This window comes from Oncorhynchus gorbuscha, unplaced genomic scaffold (assembly GCF_021184085.1).
Source record: "Oncorhynchus gorbuscha isolate QuinsamMale2020 ecotype Even-year unplaced genomic scaffold, OgorEven_v1.0 Un_scaffold_689, whole genome shotgun sequence".
Classification (NCBI taxonomy): domain Eukaryota; kingdom Metazoa; phylum Chordata; class Actinopteri; order Salmoniformes; family Salmonidae; genus Oncorhynchus; species Oncorhynchus gorbuscha.
The window spans coordinates 260,223-275,276 of NW_025745765.1; the positions used below are offsets into that span (position 1 = coordinate 260,223).

At 53.3% G+C, this 15,054-nt stretch overlaps 1 protein-coding gene and 1 pseudogene across 1 annotated transcript; one reads left to right on the forward strand and one right to left on the reverse strand.

Annotated features, from left to right (window-relative positions):
* The window catches only part of LOC124019814, a 32,978-nt pseudogene extending 32,088 nt beyond the window's left edge, over nt 1-890 (reverse strand).
* A 1,632-nt stretch (nt 891-2,522) lies between these two features.
* Nucleotides 2,523-14,239, forward strand: LOC124019816 (serine/threonine-protein kinase 24-like; the record flags this gene model as incomplete). Its single annotated transcript, XM_046335249.1, is given in 8 exon segments — nt 2,523-2,579; nt 3,174-3,282; nt 5,940-6,097; nt 6,981-7,166; nt 7,501-7,652; nt 8,162-8,336; nt 12,072-12,208; nt 14,102-14,239. Coding segments are annotated over 8 exon segments (1,014 nt in total), but the record flags the coding sequence as incomplete, so codon positions are not given.
* Nucleotides 14,240-15,054: the final 815 nt, after the last annotated feature.

A 15,054-nucleotide genomic window follows, 5' to 3' on the forward strand; every position in this document is an offset into this window, starting at 1 on the left:
CCACTGTCCCATAAACCCCCTGTTGTCCCACTGAACCACTGTCCCATAAACCCCCTGTTGTCCCACTGAACCACTGTCCCATAAACCCCCTGTTGTCCCACTGAACCACTGTCCCATAAACCCCCTGTTGTCCCACTGAACCACTGTCCCATAAACCCCCTGTTGTCCCACTGAACCTCTATACCACTGTCCCATAAACCCCCTGTTGTCCCATTGAACCACTGTCCCATAAACCCCCTGTTGTCCCACTGAACCACTGTCCCATAAACCCCCTGTTGTCCCACTGAACCTCTATACCACTGTCCCATAAACCCCCTGTTGTCCCACTGAACCACTGTCCCATAAACCCCCTGTTGTCCTACTGAACCACTGTCCCATAAACCCCCTGTTGTCCCACTGAACCACTGTCCCATAAACCCCCTGTTGTCCCACTGTACCTCTATACCACTGACCCATAAACCCCCTGTTGTCCCACTGTACCTCTATACCACTGTCCCATAAACCCCACTGTTGTCCCACTGAACCACTGTCCCATAAACCCCCTCTTGTCCCACTGAACCACTGTCCCATAAACCCCTGTTGTCCCACTGTACCTCTATACCACTGACCCATAAACCCCTGTTGTCCCACTGTACCTCTATACCACTGTCCCATAAACCCCCCTGTTGTCCCACTGAACCACTGTCCCATAAACCCCTCGGTCCCACTGAACCACTGTCCCATAAACCCCCTGTTGTCCCACTGAACCACTATCTCATAAACCCCTTGTTATCCCACTGAACCACTGTCCCATAAACCTCCTGTTGTCCTATTAAACCCCTGTTGTCCCACTGTACCTCTATACCACTGTCCCATAAACCCCCTGCTGTCCCACCGAACCACTGTCCCATAAACCCTCCTGTTGTCCCACTGAAACTCTATACCACTGTCCCATAAACCCCCTGTTGTCCCACTGAACCACTGTCCCATAAACCCCCCTGTTGTCCCACTGAACCACTGTCCCATAAACCCCCTGTTGTCCCACTGAACCTCTATACCACTGTCCCATAAACCCCCCTGTTGTCCCACTGAACCACTGTCCCATAAACCCCCTGTTGTCCCACTGTACCTCTATACCACTGTCCCATAAACCCCTCTGCTGTCCCACTGAACCACTGTCCCATAAACCCCCTGTTGTCCCACTGAACCACTGGCCCATAAACCCCCCTGTTGTCCCACTGAACCTCTATACCACTGTCCATAAACCCCCCTGTTGTCCCACTGAACCACTGTCCCATAAACCCCCCTGTTGTCCCATGAAACACTGTCCCACAAACCCCCTGTTGTCCCCTGAACCACTGTCCCATAAACCCCCGTTGTCCCACTGAACCACTGTCCCATAAACCCCCCTGTTGTCCCATGAAACACTGTCCCAAAAACCCCCCTGTTGTCCCACTGAACCACTGTCTCATAAACCCCCCTGTTGTCCCATAAACCCCCTGTTGTCCCGTAAACCCCCTGTTGTCCCATAAACCCCCTGTTGTCCCATAAACCCCCTGTTGTCCCATAAACCCCCTGTTGTCCCATTAAACCCCCTGCTGAACCACTGTCTCATAAACCCCCTGTTGTCCCATAAACCCCCTGTTGTCCCATTAAACCCTGTTGTCCCATTAAACCCCTGTTGTCCCATAAACCCCCTGTTGTCTCATAAACCCCCTGTTGTCCCATAAACCCCCTGTTGTCCCATTAAACCCCCTGCTGAACCACTGTCCCATAAACCCCCCTGTTGTCCCATAAACCCCCTGTTGTCCCATAAACCCCTGTTGTCTCATAAACCCCCTGTTGTCCCATAAACCCCCTGTTGTCCCATTAAACCCCCTGCTGAACCACTGTCCCATAAACCCCCTGTTGTCCCATAAACCCCCTGTTGTCCCATAAACCCCCCTGTTGTCCCATTAAACCCCCTGTTGTCCCATAAACCCCCTGTTGTCCCATTAAACCCCCTGCTGAACCACTGTCTCATAAACCCCCTGTTGTCCCATAAACCCCCCTGTTGTCCCATTAAACTCCCCTGTTGTCTCATAAACCCCCCTGTTGTCCCATAAACCCCCTGTTGTCCCATAAACCCCCTGTTGTCTCATAAACCCCCTGTTGTCTCATAAACCCCCTGTTGTCCCATAAACCCCCTGCTGAACCACTGTCCCATAAACCCCCCTTTTCCAGGTTGTTCTCTAAACATACTATACTTCAGCGAAGTGTCCTCTTTTCTGGCCTAGATACTTAACAGTTATAGAAGAACCGAAGGGAAAGTGCTACTCCCCTGCAGACATCTGGCCCACAGGCTGATATTTAGGACCATCGTCATGTTAGTAGGAAGGGATTTAACAGCATTTTAATCTCACTTCCCACTTCTCTATTTAATCCCAAATGAAACCAGGATAAAAGACTCCTGACTCCCACCAGACAGAGCTTCTCAGGGCATCTTATTGCTACAGATTTGGAGGAACAGGGCCTCTGTAACTGGCTTCTCTTGTCTGCTTCAGGAGGCCAAGCTGTGGATCATTATGGAGTATCTTGGGGGAGGCTCGGCATTAGATCTGGTGAGTGATGTTACCAGTAGTCGGACGATATGTGGACGTTGTGTTAGCTAACGGTTGTGTGAGTTGTGCTAGCTAACAGGGGAGGTTGTGTGAGTTGTCCTAGCTAACAGGGGCGGTTGTGTGAGTTGTCCTAGCTAACAGGGGCGGTTGTGTGATTGTGCTAGCTAACAGGGGCGGTTGTGTGATTGTGCTAGCTAACAGGGGCGGTTGTGTGAGTTGTGCTAGCTAACATGGGCAGTTGTGTGAGTTGTGCTAGCTAACAGGGCGGTTGTGTGAGTTGTCCTAGCTAACAGGGGCGGTTGTGTGAGTTGTGCTAGCTAACAGGGGCGGTTGTGTGAGTTGTGCTAGCTAACAGGGGCGGTTGTGTGAGTTGTCCTAGCTAACAGGGGCGGTTGTGTGAGTTGTGCTAGCTAACAGGGGGGGTTGTGTGAGTTGTGCTAGCTAACAGGGGGGGTTGTGTGAGTTGTGCTAGCTAACAGGGCGGTTGTGTGAGTTGTCCTAGCTAACAGGGGTGATTGTGTGAGTTGTCCTAGCTAACAGGGGTGATTGTGTGAGTTGTCCTAGCTAACAGAAGCGGTTGTGTGGTTTTTCCAGTTGGAGCCGGGGTTGCTGGATGAGACTCAGATCGCCACCATCCTCAGAGAGATTCTGAAGGGTCTGGAATACCTCCACTCAGAGAAGAAGATACACAGAGACATCAAAGGTACTAGCTAGCATGGGTACCAGTAGGGGCTAACCTAGCATGGTACCAGTAGGGGCTAACCTAGCATGGATACCAGTAGGGGCTAACCTAGCATGGATACCAGTAGGGGCTAACCTAGCATGGATACCAGTAGGGGCTAACCTAGCATGGATACCAGTAGGGGCTAACCTAGCATGGATACCAGTAGGGGCTAACCTAGCATGGATACCAGTAGGGGCTAACCTAGCATGGATACCAGTAGGGCTAACCTAGCATGGATACCAGTAGGGGCTAACCTAGCATGGATACCAGTAGGGGCTAACCTAGCATGGATACCAGTAGGGGCTAACCTAGCATGGATACCAGTCAGGGCTAACCTAGCTAGCATGGGTACCAGTAGGGGCTAACCTATGGTCCTTCTGTAGCTCAGTTGGTAGAGCATGGCGCTTGTAACGCCAGGGTAGTGGGTTCGATCCCGGGACCACCCATACGTAGAATGTATGCACACATGACTGTAAGTCGCTTTGGATAAAAGCGTCTGCTAAATGGCATATATTATATTATTACCTAGCATGGATACCAGTCAGGGCTAGCATGGGTACCAGTAGGGGCTAACCTAGCATGGATACCAGTAGGGGCTAACCTAGCTAGCATGGATACCAGTAGGGGCTAACCTAGCTAGCAGGTACAGAGATATCAACAGTACTGACAGGGTTAATGTAGAAGGTACAGAGACATCAACAGTACTGCCAGGGTTAATGTAGAAGGTACAGAAACATCAACAGTACTGCCAGGGTTAATGTAGAAGGTACAGAGACATCAACAGTACTGACAGGGTTAATGTAGAAGGTACAGAGACATCAACAGTACTGACAGGGTTAATGTAGAAGGTACAGAGACATCAACAGTACTGACAGGGTTAATGTAGAAGGTACAGAGACATCAACAGTACTGACAGGGTTAATGTAGAAGGTACAGAGACATCAACAGTACTGACAGGGTTAATGTAGAAGGCACAGAGACATCAACAGTACTGACAGGGTTAATGTAGAAGGTACAGAGATATCAACAGTACTGACAGGGTTAATGTAGAAGGTACAGGGACATCAACAGTACTGACAGGGTTAATGTAGAAGGTACAGAGACATCAACAGTACTGACAGGGTTAATGTAGAAGGTACAGAGACATCAACAGTACTGACAGGGTTCATGTAGAAGGTACAGAGACATCAACAGTACTGACAGGGTTAATGTAGAAGGTACAGAAACATCAACAGTACTGACAGGGTTCATGTAGAAGGTACAGAGACATCAACAGTACTGACAGGGTTAATGTAGAAGGTACAGAGACATCAACAGTACTGACAGGGTTAATGTAGAAGGTACAGAGACATCAACAGTACTGACAGGGTTAATGTAGAAGGCACAGAGACATCAACAGTACTGACAGGGTTAATGTAGAAGGCACAGAGACATCAACAGTACTGACAGGGTTAATGTAGAAGGTACAGAGACATCAACAGTACTGACAGGGTTAATGTAGAAGGTACAGAGACATCAACAGTACTGACAGGGTTAATGTAGAAGGTACAGAGACATCAACAGTACTGACAGGGTTAATGTAGAAGGTACAGAGACATCAACAGTACTGACAGGGTTAATGTAGAAGGCACAGAGACATCAACAGTACTGAAAGGGTTAATGTATAAGGTACAGAGACATCAACAGTACTGACAGGGTTAATGTAGAAGGTACAGAAACATCAACAGTACTGACAGGGTTAATGTAGAAGGTACAGAGACATCAACAGTACTGACAGGGTTAATGTAGAAGGTACAGAGACATCAACAGTACTGACAGGGTTAATGTAGAAGGTACAGAGACATCAACAGTACTGACAGGGTTAATGTAGAAGGCACAGAGACATCAACAGTACTGACAGGGTTAATGTAGAAGGTACAGAGACATCAACAGATTAGATTAGAATGAGTGACATTAACCCACAACTAGTGACCTCCTCCTCAAGTGGGTTTTCTATGAGGTGAACAGTGAGTTGTCCAGATTAGATAGTTCCATTCTGGGTTTGAGTCCTGGTCGGGCCTTCCCCCTTGGTTCCATTCTGGGTTTGAGTCCTGGTCGGTCCTACCCCTGGTTCCATTCTGGGTTTGAGTCCTGGTCGGGCCTACCCCCCTGGTTCCATTCTGGGTTTGAGTCCTGGTCGGTCCTACCCCTGGTTCCATTCTGGGTTTGAGTCCTGGTCGGTCCTACCCCTGGTTCCATTCTGGGTTTGAGTCCTGGTCGGGCCTACCCCCCTGGTTCCATTCTGGGTTTGAGTCCTGGTCGGTCCTACCCCTGGTTCCATTCTGGGTTTGAGTCCTGGTCGGTCCTACCCCTGGTTCCATTCTGGGTTTGAGTCCTGGTCGGTCCTACCCCTGGTTCCATTCTGGGTTTGAGTCCTGGTCGGGCCTACCCCCCTGGTTCCATTCTGGGTTTGAGTCCTGGTCGGTCCTACCCCTGGTTCCATTCTGGGTTTGAGTCCTGGTCGGTCCTACCCCTGGTTCCATTCTGGGTTTGAGTCCTGGTCGGGCCTACCCCCCTGGTTCCATTCTGGGTTTGAGTCCTGGTCGGTCCTACCCCTGGCTTCATTGTGATCCAAACTGCTCTCATCTCTCCCTCAGCTGCCAACGTCCTGCTGTCGGAGCGTGGGGAGGTGAAGCTGGCAGACTTTGGGGTGGCGGGACAGCTAACAGACACCCAGCTCAAACGCAGCACCTTCGTTGGCACGCCCTTCTGGATGGCTCCAGAGGTCATCAAGCAGTCAGCCTACGACTGTAAGGTGAGAGGTCGAAGGTTACAGTCAGCCTATGACTCTATGGTGAGAGGTCAGAGATTAGTCAGCCTACGACTCTATGGTGAGAGGTCAGAGGTTAGTCAGCCTACGACTCTATGGTGAACGTCAGAGATTAGTCAGCCTACGACTGTAAGGTGAGAGGTCGAAGGTTACAGTCAGCCTACGACTCTATGGTGAGAGGTCAGAGGTTAGTCAGCCTACGACTCTATGGTGAGAGGTCAGAGGTTAGTCAGGCTACGACTCTATGGTGAGGGGTCAGAGATTAGTCAGCCTACGACTCTATGGTGAAAGGTCAGAGATTAGTCAGCCTACGACTCTATGGTGAGAGGTCAGAGGTTAGTCGGCCTACGACTCTATGGTGAGAGGTCAGAGGTTAGTCAGCCTACGACTCTATGGTGAGGGGTCATATATTAGTCAGCCAACGACTCTATGGTGAGAGGTCAGAGGTTACAGTCAGCCTACGACTCTATGGTGAGAGGTCAGAGATTAGTCAACCTACGACTCTATGGTGAGGGGTCATATATTAGTCAGACAACGACTCTATGGTGAGAGGTCGGGGGTTACAGTCAGCCTACGACTCTATGGTGAGAGGTCGGAGGTTACAGTCAGCCTACGACTCTATGGTGAGAGGTCAGAGGTTAGTCAGCCTATGACTTAGGGGTCATACAGGAAGTTCTGTTTATAATGACAACAAAGACGTTATCCCAAATGCCACACAAGGTCTACATCTGAATCGGCAACCTATTCCCTATATAGTCCACTAGCCCATAGGACTCTGGTCAAAAGTAATGACTATTCTATAAACAGTAGGGTGTCATTTTGGATGGTCCGAAGGTGAAAACATCTCCCTGTCCCCTCTGTGTTGCAGGCAGACATCTGGTCTCTGGGTATAACATGTATAGAGCTGGCTAAAGGAGAACCCCCACACTCTGAGCTACACCCGATGAAAGTGCTGTTCCTTATCCCAAAGAACACCCCTCCTACCCTGGAGGGGAACTACAGCAAGCCCCTCAAGGAGTTTGTGGAGGCCTGCCTAAACAAGGAGCCAAGCTTCGTAAGTGTCCCTTTAGAGTTAGGCTTCTGAAGTGTTCACTTTCAAACCCCAAACCTAACTGGTTTCAACTGGTTTTACTTCCCTTTGAAGTGCTCTGTTAGGAAAACACGTTTAAACCCCAAACCTAACTGGTTTCAACTGGTTTCAACTGGTTTTACTTCCATTCGCTGGCCTGGCAATATCAGAGAGCATTTGGAGGTAATTTGTGCATCTGTGCCTGCGTAGTTTTACCCTCTCTGTATCCAGTCCTGTCTCTCCACTCCTCACCTTGCTTAAACTTCCTTCTCATGCCTTCCACTTTCCTCCTTCCCTTTCCCCCTCTCTCTCTCTGCAGAGGCCCACTGCCAAAGAGCTGTTGAAACACAAGCTGATTGTGCGTCACGCCAAGAAGACGTCGTACCTGACAGAGCTGGTGGATAGATACAGGAGGTGGAAGGCTGAGCAGACCAGGCAGCAGGCAGAGTCCAGCTCAGACGAGTCTGACTCGTAAGTCAGGATCAGACCTAGGCAGACCAGACAGCAGGCAGAGTCCAGCTCAGACGAGTCTGACTCGTAAGTCAGGATCAGACCAGACAGCAGGCAGAGTCCAGCTCAGACGAGTCTGACTCGTAAGTCAGGATCAGACCAGACAGCAGGCAGAGTCCAGCTCAGACGAGTCTGACTCGTAAGTCAGGATCAGACCTAGGCAGACCAGACAGCAGGCAAGAGTCCAGCTCAGACGAGTCTGACTCGTAAGTCAGGATCAGACCAGACAGCAGGCAGAGTCCAGCTCAGACGAGTCTGACTCGTAAGTCAAGATGAGACCTAGGCAGACCAGACAGCAGGCAAGAGTCCAGCTCAGACGAGTCTGACTCGTAAGTCAGGATCAGACCTAGTTTGCATACTAAATGGAACCCTCTTCCCTTTGCAGTGCACTACTTTAACCAAGGCTATTGAGTCATACTGTCGTGCTGAGCCAATTAGAGTCCTGACTCTGGTCTATCTTGTCCAATCAGGGAGCAGGATGGGCAGGCGTCGGGCGGGAACAACTTTGGGAGTGATGACTGGATCTTCACCATCAGAGAGAAGGATCCTAAGAAACTGCAGAACGGGGGAGAGGGACAGGAAGTGGAGAGTGGAGACATTTCAGGGAGGCTGTTTTCCACCATCATCTCTCCTTCTCTGGCCGAAGTAAGAAGCTCCCCCCTATCATAGCGCAGACAGACCAACCCAACCCCCGGCCATGAGACAGACCAACCCAACCCTCGGCCATGGTCAGACAGACCAACCCAACCCCCGGCCATGAGACAGACCAACCCAACCCTCGGCCATGAGACAGACCAACCCAACCCCCGGCCATGAGACAGACGAACCCAACCCTCGGCCATGAGACAGACGAACCCAACCCCCGGCCATGAGACAGACGAACCCAACCCTCGGCCATGGTCAGACAGACCAACCCAACCCTCGGCCATGAGACAGACCAACCCAACCCCCGGCCATGAGACAGACGAACCCAACCCTCGGCCATGGTCAGACAGACCAACCCAACCCCCGGCCATGAGACAGACCAACCCAACCCCCGGCCATCAGACAGACCAACCCAACCCCCGGCCATCAGACAGACCAACCCAACCCCGGCCATCAGACAGACCAACCCAACCCCGGCCATCAGACAGACCAACCCAACCCTCGGCCATGAGACAGACCAACCCAACCCCCAGCCATGAGACAGACCAACCCAACCCTCGGCCATGAGACAGACAGACCAACCCAACCCCCGGCCATGGTAAGACAGACCAACCCAACCCCCGGCCATGGTAAGACAGACCAACCCAACCCTCGGCCATGAGACAGACCAACCCAACCCCCGGCCATGAGACAGACCAACGCAACCCTCGGCCATGGTCAGACAGACCAACCCAACCCCCGGCCATGAGACAGACCAACGCAACCCTCGGCCATGGTCAGACAGACCAACCCAACCCCGGCCATGAGACAGACCAACCCAACCCCGGCCATGAGACAGACCAACGCAACCCTCGGCCATGGTCAGACAGACCAACCCAACCCCCGGCCATGAGACAGACCAACCCAACCCCGGCCATGGTCAGACAGACCAACGCAACCCTCGGCCATGGTCAGACAGACCAACCCAACCCCCGGCCATGAGACAGACCAACCCAACCCCGGCCATGGTCAGACAGACCAACCCAACCCCCGGCCATGGTCAGACAGACCAACCCAACCCCGGCCATGAGACAGACCAACCCAACCCCCGGCCATGGTCAGACAGACCAACCCAACCCCGGCCATGGTCAGACAGACCAACCCAACCCCGGCCATGAGACAGACCAACCCAACCCCCGGCCATGGTCAGACAGACCAACGCAACCCTCGGCCATGGTCAGACAGACCAACCCAACCCCGGCCATGAGACAGACCAACCCAACCCCGGCCATGGTCAGACAGACCAACCCAACCCCGGCCATGGTCAGACAGACCAACCCAACCCCCGGCCATGAGACAGACCAACGCAACCCTCGGCCATGGTCAGACAGACCAACCCAACCCCCGGCCATGAAACAGACCAACCCAACCCTCGGCCATGAGACAGACAAACCAAACCAACCCAACCCTCAGCCATGAGACAGACCAACCCAACCCTCGGCCATGGTCAGACAGACCAACCCAACCCTCGGCCATGAGACAGACCAACCCAACCCTCGGCCATGAGACAGACAGACCAACCCAACCCCCGGCCATGGTCAGACAGACCAACCCAACCCTCGGCCATGAGACAGACCAACCCAACCCCCAGCCATGGTCAGACAGACCAACCCAACCCTCGGCCATGAGACAGACCAACCCAACCCTGGGCCATGGTCAGACAGACCAACCCAACCCTCGGCCATGAGACAGACCAACCCAACCCCCGGCCATGAGACAGACCAACCCAACCCTCGGCCATGAGACAGACAGACCAACCCAACCCCCGGCCATGAGACAGACAGACCAACCCAACCCCCGGCCATGGTAAGACAGACCAACCCAACCCTCGGCCATGAGACAGACCAACGCAACCCTCGGCCATGGTCAGACAGACCAACCCAACCCCCGGCCATGAGACAGACCAACGCAACCCTCGGCCATGGTCAGACAGACCAACCCAACCCCCGGCCATGAGACAGACCAACCCAACCCCCGGCCATGAGACAGACCAACGCAACCCTCGGCCATGAGACAGACCAACCCAACCCTCGGCCATGGTCAGACAGACCAACCCCCGGCCATGGTCAGACAGACCAACCCAACCCTCGGCCATGGTCAGACAGACCAACCCAACCCTCGGCCATGAGACAGACAAACCAAACCAACCCAACCCTCGGCCATGAGACAGACCAACCCAACCCTCGGCCATGAGACAGACAAACCAAACCAACCCAACCCTGGGCCATGGTCAGACAGACCAACCCAACCCCCGGCCATGGTCAGACAGACCAACCCAACCCCCGGCCATGAGACAGACCAACCCAACCCCCGGCCATGAGACAGACCAACCCAACCCCCGGCCATGGTCAGACAGACCAACCCAACCCTCGGCCATGGTCAGACAGACCAACCCAACCCTCGGCCATGGTCAGACAGACCAACCCAACCCTCGGCCATGGTCAGACAGACCAACCCAACCCTCGGCCATGAGACAGACCAACCCAACCCTCGGCCATGGTCAGACAGACCAACCCAACCCTCGACCATGGTCAGACAGACCAACCCAACCCTCGGCCATGAGACAGACCAACCCAACCCCCGGCCATGGTCAGACAGACCAACCCAACCCTCGGCCATGGTCAGACAGACCAACCCAACCCCCGGCCATGAGACAGACCAACCCAACCCCCGGCCATGAGACAGACCAACCCAACCCTCGGCCATGAGACAGACCAACCCAACCCCCGGCCATGGTCAGACAGACCAACCCAACCCTCGGCCATGGTCAGACAGACCAACCCAACCCCCGGCCATAAGACAGACCAACCCAACCCCCGGCCATAAGACAGACCAACCCAACCCCGGCCATGAGACAGACCAACCCAACCCCGGCCATGGTCAGACAGACCAACCCAACCCCGGCCATGAGACAGACCAACCCAACCCCCGGCCATGAGACAGACCAACCCCCTAACCCTGTTGTTCCCTTCTCTCTGTCCTCCCTCCTAACCCTGTTGTTCCCTTCTCTCTGTCCTCCCTCCTAACCCTGTTGTGTTCCCTTCTCTCTGTCCTCCCTCCTAACCCTGTTGTTCCCTTCTCTCTGTCCTCCCTCCTAACCCTGCTGTTCCCTTCTCTCTGTCCTCCCTCCTAACCCTGTTGTGTTCCCTTCTCTCTGTCCTCCCTCCTAACCCTGTTGTTCCCTTCTCTCTGTCCTCCCTCCTAACCCTGCTCTTCCCTTCTCTCTGTCCTCCCTCCTAACCCTGTTGTGTTCCCTTCTCTCTGTCCTCCCTCCTAACCCTGTTGTTCCCTTCTCTCTGTCCTCCCTCCTAACCCTGCTGTTCCCTTCTCTCTGTCCTCCCTCCTAACCCTGTTGTTCCCGTCTCTCTCTCCTCCCTCCTAACCCTGTTGTTCCCTTCTCTCTGTCCTCCCTCCTAACCCTGTTGTGTTCCCTTCTCTCTGTCCTCCCTCCTAACCCTGTTGTTCCCTTCTCTCTGTCCTCCCTCCTAACCCTGCTGTTCCCTTCTCTCTGTCCTCCCTCCTAACCCTGTTGTTCCCTTCTCTCTGTCCTCCCTCCTAACCCTGCTGTTCCCTTCTCTCTGTCCTCCCTCCTAACCCTGTTGTTCCCTTCTCTCTGTCCTCCCTCCTAACCCTGTTGTGTTCCCTTCTCTCTGTCCTCCCTCCTAACCCTGTCGTTCCCGTCTCTCTGTCCTCCAGTTGAAGCAGCGTCAGGAGGCAGTGAATGGGAACCCCATGGCTCTAGATGAACTGAGAGAAGCTATTCTCCTAGCTGAGGAGGCCTACCCTGGGATCTCTGACTCCCTGGTCACACAGCTGGTTAACAGACTGCAGAGGTGTGACTACCAGCCCCTATAACCCTAGTACCTTACCACAGACCCCTCTAGCCCTAGTACCCTACCACTAACCCCTATAGCCCTAGTTCCCTACCACTAACCCCTATAACCCTAGTACCCTACCACAGACCCCTATAACCCTAGTACCCTACCACTAACCCTAGTACCCTTACCTCTAACCCCTATACCCCTAGTAATCTGCCACTAGCCCCTATACCCCTAGTACCCTACCACTAACCCTAGTACCCTACCACTAACCCTAGTACCCTACCACTAACCCTAGTACCCTACCACTAGCCCCTATAGCCCTAGTACCCTACTGCTAACCCTAGTACCCTAGTACCCTACCACTAGCCCCTATAGCCCTACTACCCTACCGCTAACCCTAGTACCCTACCACTAACCCTAGTACCCTACCGCTAACCCTAGTACCCTACCACTAATCCTAGTACCCTACCACTAATCCTAGTACCCTACCACTAACCCTAGTACCCTACTGCTAACCCTAGTACCCTACCGCTAACCCTAGTACCCTACCACTAACCCTAGTACCCTACCACTAACCCTAGTACCCTACCGCTAACCCTAGTACCCTACCGCTAACCCTAGTACCCTACCGCTAACCCTAGTACCCTACCACTAACCCTAGTACCCTACCGCTAGCCCTAGTACCCTACCGCTAACCCTAGTACCCTACCACTAACCCCTATAGCCCTAGTTCCCTACCACTAACCCCTATAACCCTAGTTCCCTACCACTAACCCCTATAGCCCTAGTACCCTACCGCTAACCCTAGTACCCTACCACAGACCCCTATAACCCTAGTACCTTACCACAGACCCCTATAGCCCTAGTACCCTACCGCTAACCCCTATAACCCTAGTACCCTACCACAGACCCCTATAACCCTAGTACCCTACCACTAACCCTAGTACCCTACCACTAGCCCATATAGCCCTAGTACCCTACCACTAACCCCTATAACCCTCATACCCTACCACTAACCCTAGTGCCCTACCACTAGCCTCTATAACCCTAGTACCCTACCACTAACCCTAGTACCCTACCACTAGCCCCTATAGCCCTAGTACCCTACCGCTAACCCTAGTACCCTACCACTAGCCCCTATAGCCCTAGTACCCTACCGCTAACCCTAGTACCCTACCACTAGCCCCTATAGCCCTAGTACCCTACCGCTAACCCTAGTACCCTACCACTAACCCTAGTACCCTACCACTAACCCTAGTACCCTACCACTAATCCTAGTACCCTACCACTAATCCTAGTACCCTACCGCTAACCCTAGTACCCTACCGCTAACCCTAGTACCCTACCACTAACCCTAGTACCCTACCGCTAACCCTAGTACCCTACCGCTAACCCTAGTACCCTACCGCTAACCCTAGTACCCTACCGCTAACCCTAGTACCCTACCGCTAACCCTAGTACCCTACCGCTAACCCTAGTACCCTACCGCTAACCCTAGTACCCTACCGCTAACCCTAGTACCCTACCGCTAACCCTAGTACCCTACCGCTAACCCTAGTACCCTACCGCTAACCCTAGTACCCTACCATTTGCCCCTATAGCCCTAGTACCCTACCACTAACCCTAGTACCCTACCACTAACCCTAGTACCCTACCACTAACCCTAGTACCCTACCACTAACCCTAGTACCCTACCGCTAACCCTAGTACCCTACCATTTGCCCCTATAGCCCTAGTACCCTACCACTAACCCTAGTACCCTACCACTAACCCTAGTACCCTACCACTAACCCTAGTACCCTACCACTAACCCTAGTACCCTACCACTAACCCCTATAGATACATCTAAACCCACACCTGTCCACTGTCCTAACCTATCTCCATCTTCTCTGTCCTCTCTCTTAGATTTTCTTCAGGCAGGAAGTCTTCGTGCTCTTCTCCCTAGTGATTGGCTCTCTGCCCCAGCCTGCCTCTCCCAGGTCCCGCCCCCTGTCTGTGGTCCAGTCAGAGGTTAGAGGTCAGCCTGGATAACACCATAGGTGTCCGTCACACATTCCTGCTGGAGAACCCTGAACACACCCGACGCTTGGTGATCAACTCCAAGGCCTCTTTTAGGAACTTGATAAACCTGTGGAGATCAGAGGGGGTAGTAGAGCCCAGTCACTCTGTTAACACTGCTGGAGAATTAACCCAAGATCAAGGAGACACTGCTTCTCAGAGGAGGACCCATCAGTATGGACCCAGTCTGTCTGGAACCAGAGGGAGACCCATCAGTATGGACCCAGTCTGTCTGGAACCAGAGGAGGAGCCATCAGTATGGACCCAGTCTGTCTGGAACCAGAGGGAGACCCATCAGTATGGACCCAGTCTGTCTGGAACCAGAGGGAGACCCATCAGTATGGGCCCAGTCTGTCTGGAACCAGAGGGAGACCCATCAGTATGGACCCAGTCTGTCTGGAACCAGAGGAGGAGCCATCAGTATGGACCCAGTCTGTCTGGAACCAGAGGGAGACCCATCAGTATGGACCCAGTCTGTCTGGAACCAGAGGGAGACCCATCAGTATGGACCCAGTCTGTCTGGAACCAGAGGGAGACCCATCAGTATGGACCCAGTCTGTCTGGAACCAGAGGGAGACCCATCAGTATGGGCCCAGTCTGTCTGGAACCAGAGGGAGACCCATCAGTATGGACCCAGTCTGTCTGGAACCAGAGGAGGAGCCATCAGTATGGACCCAGTCTGTCTGGAACCAGAGGGAGACCCATCAGTATGGACCCAGTCTGTCTGGAACCAGAGGGAGACCCATCAGTATGGGCCCAGTCTGTCTGGAACCAGAGGAGGAGCCATCAGTATGGACCCA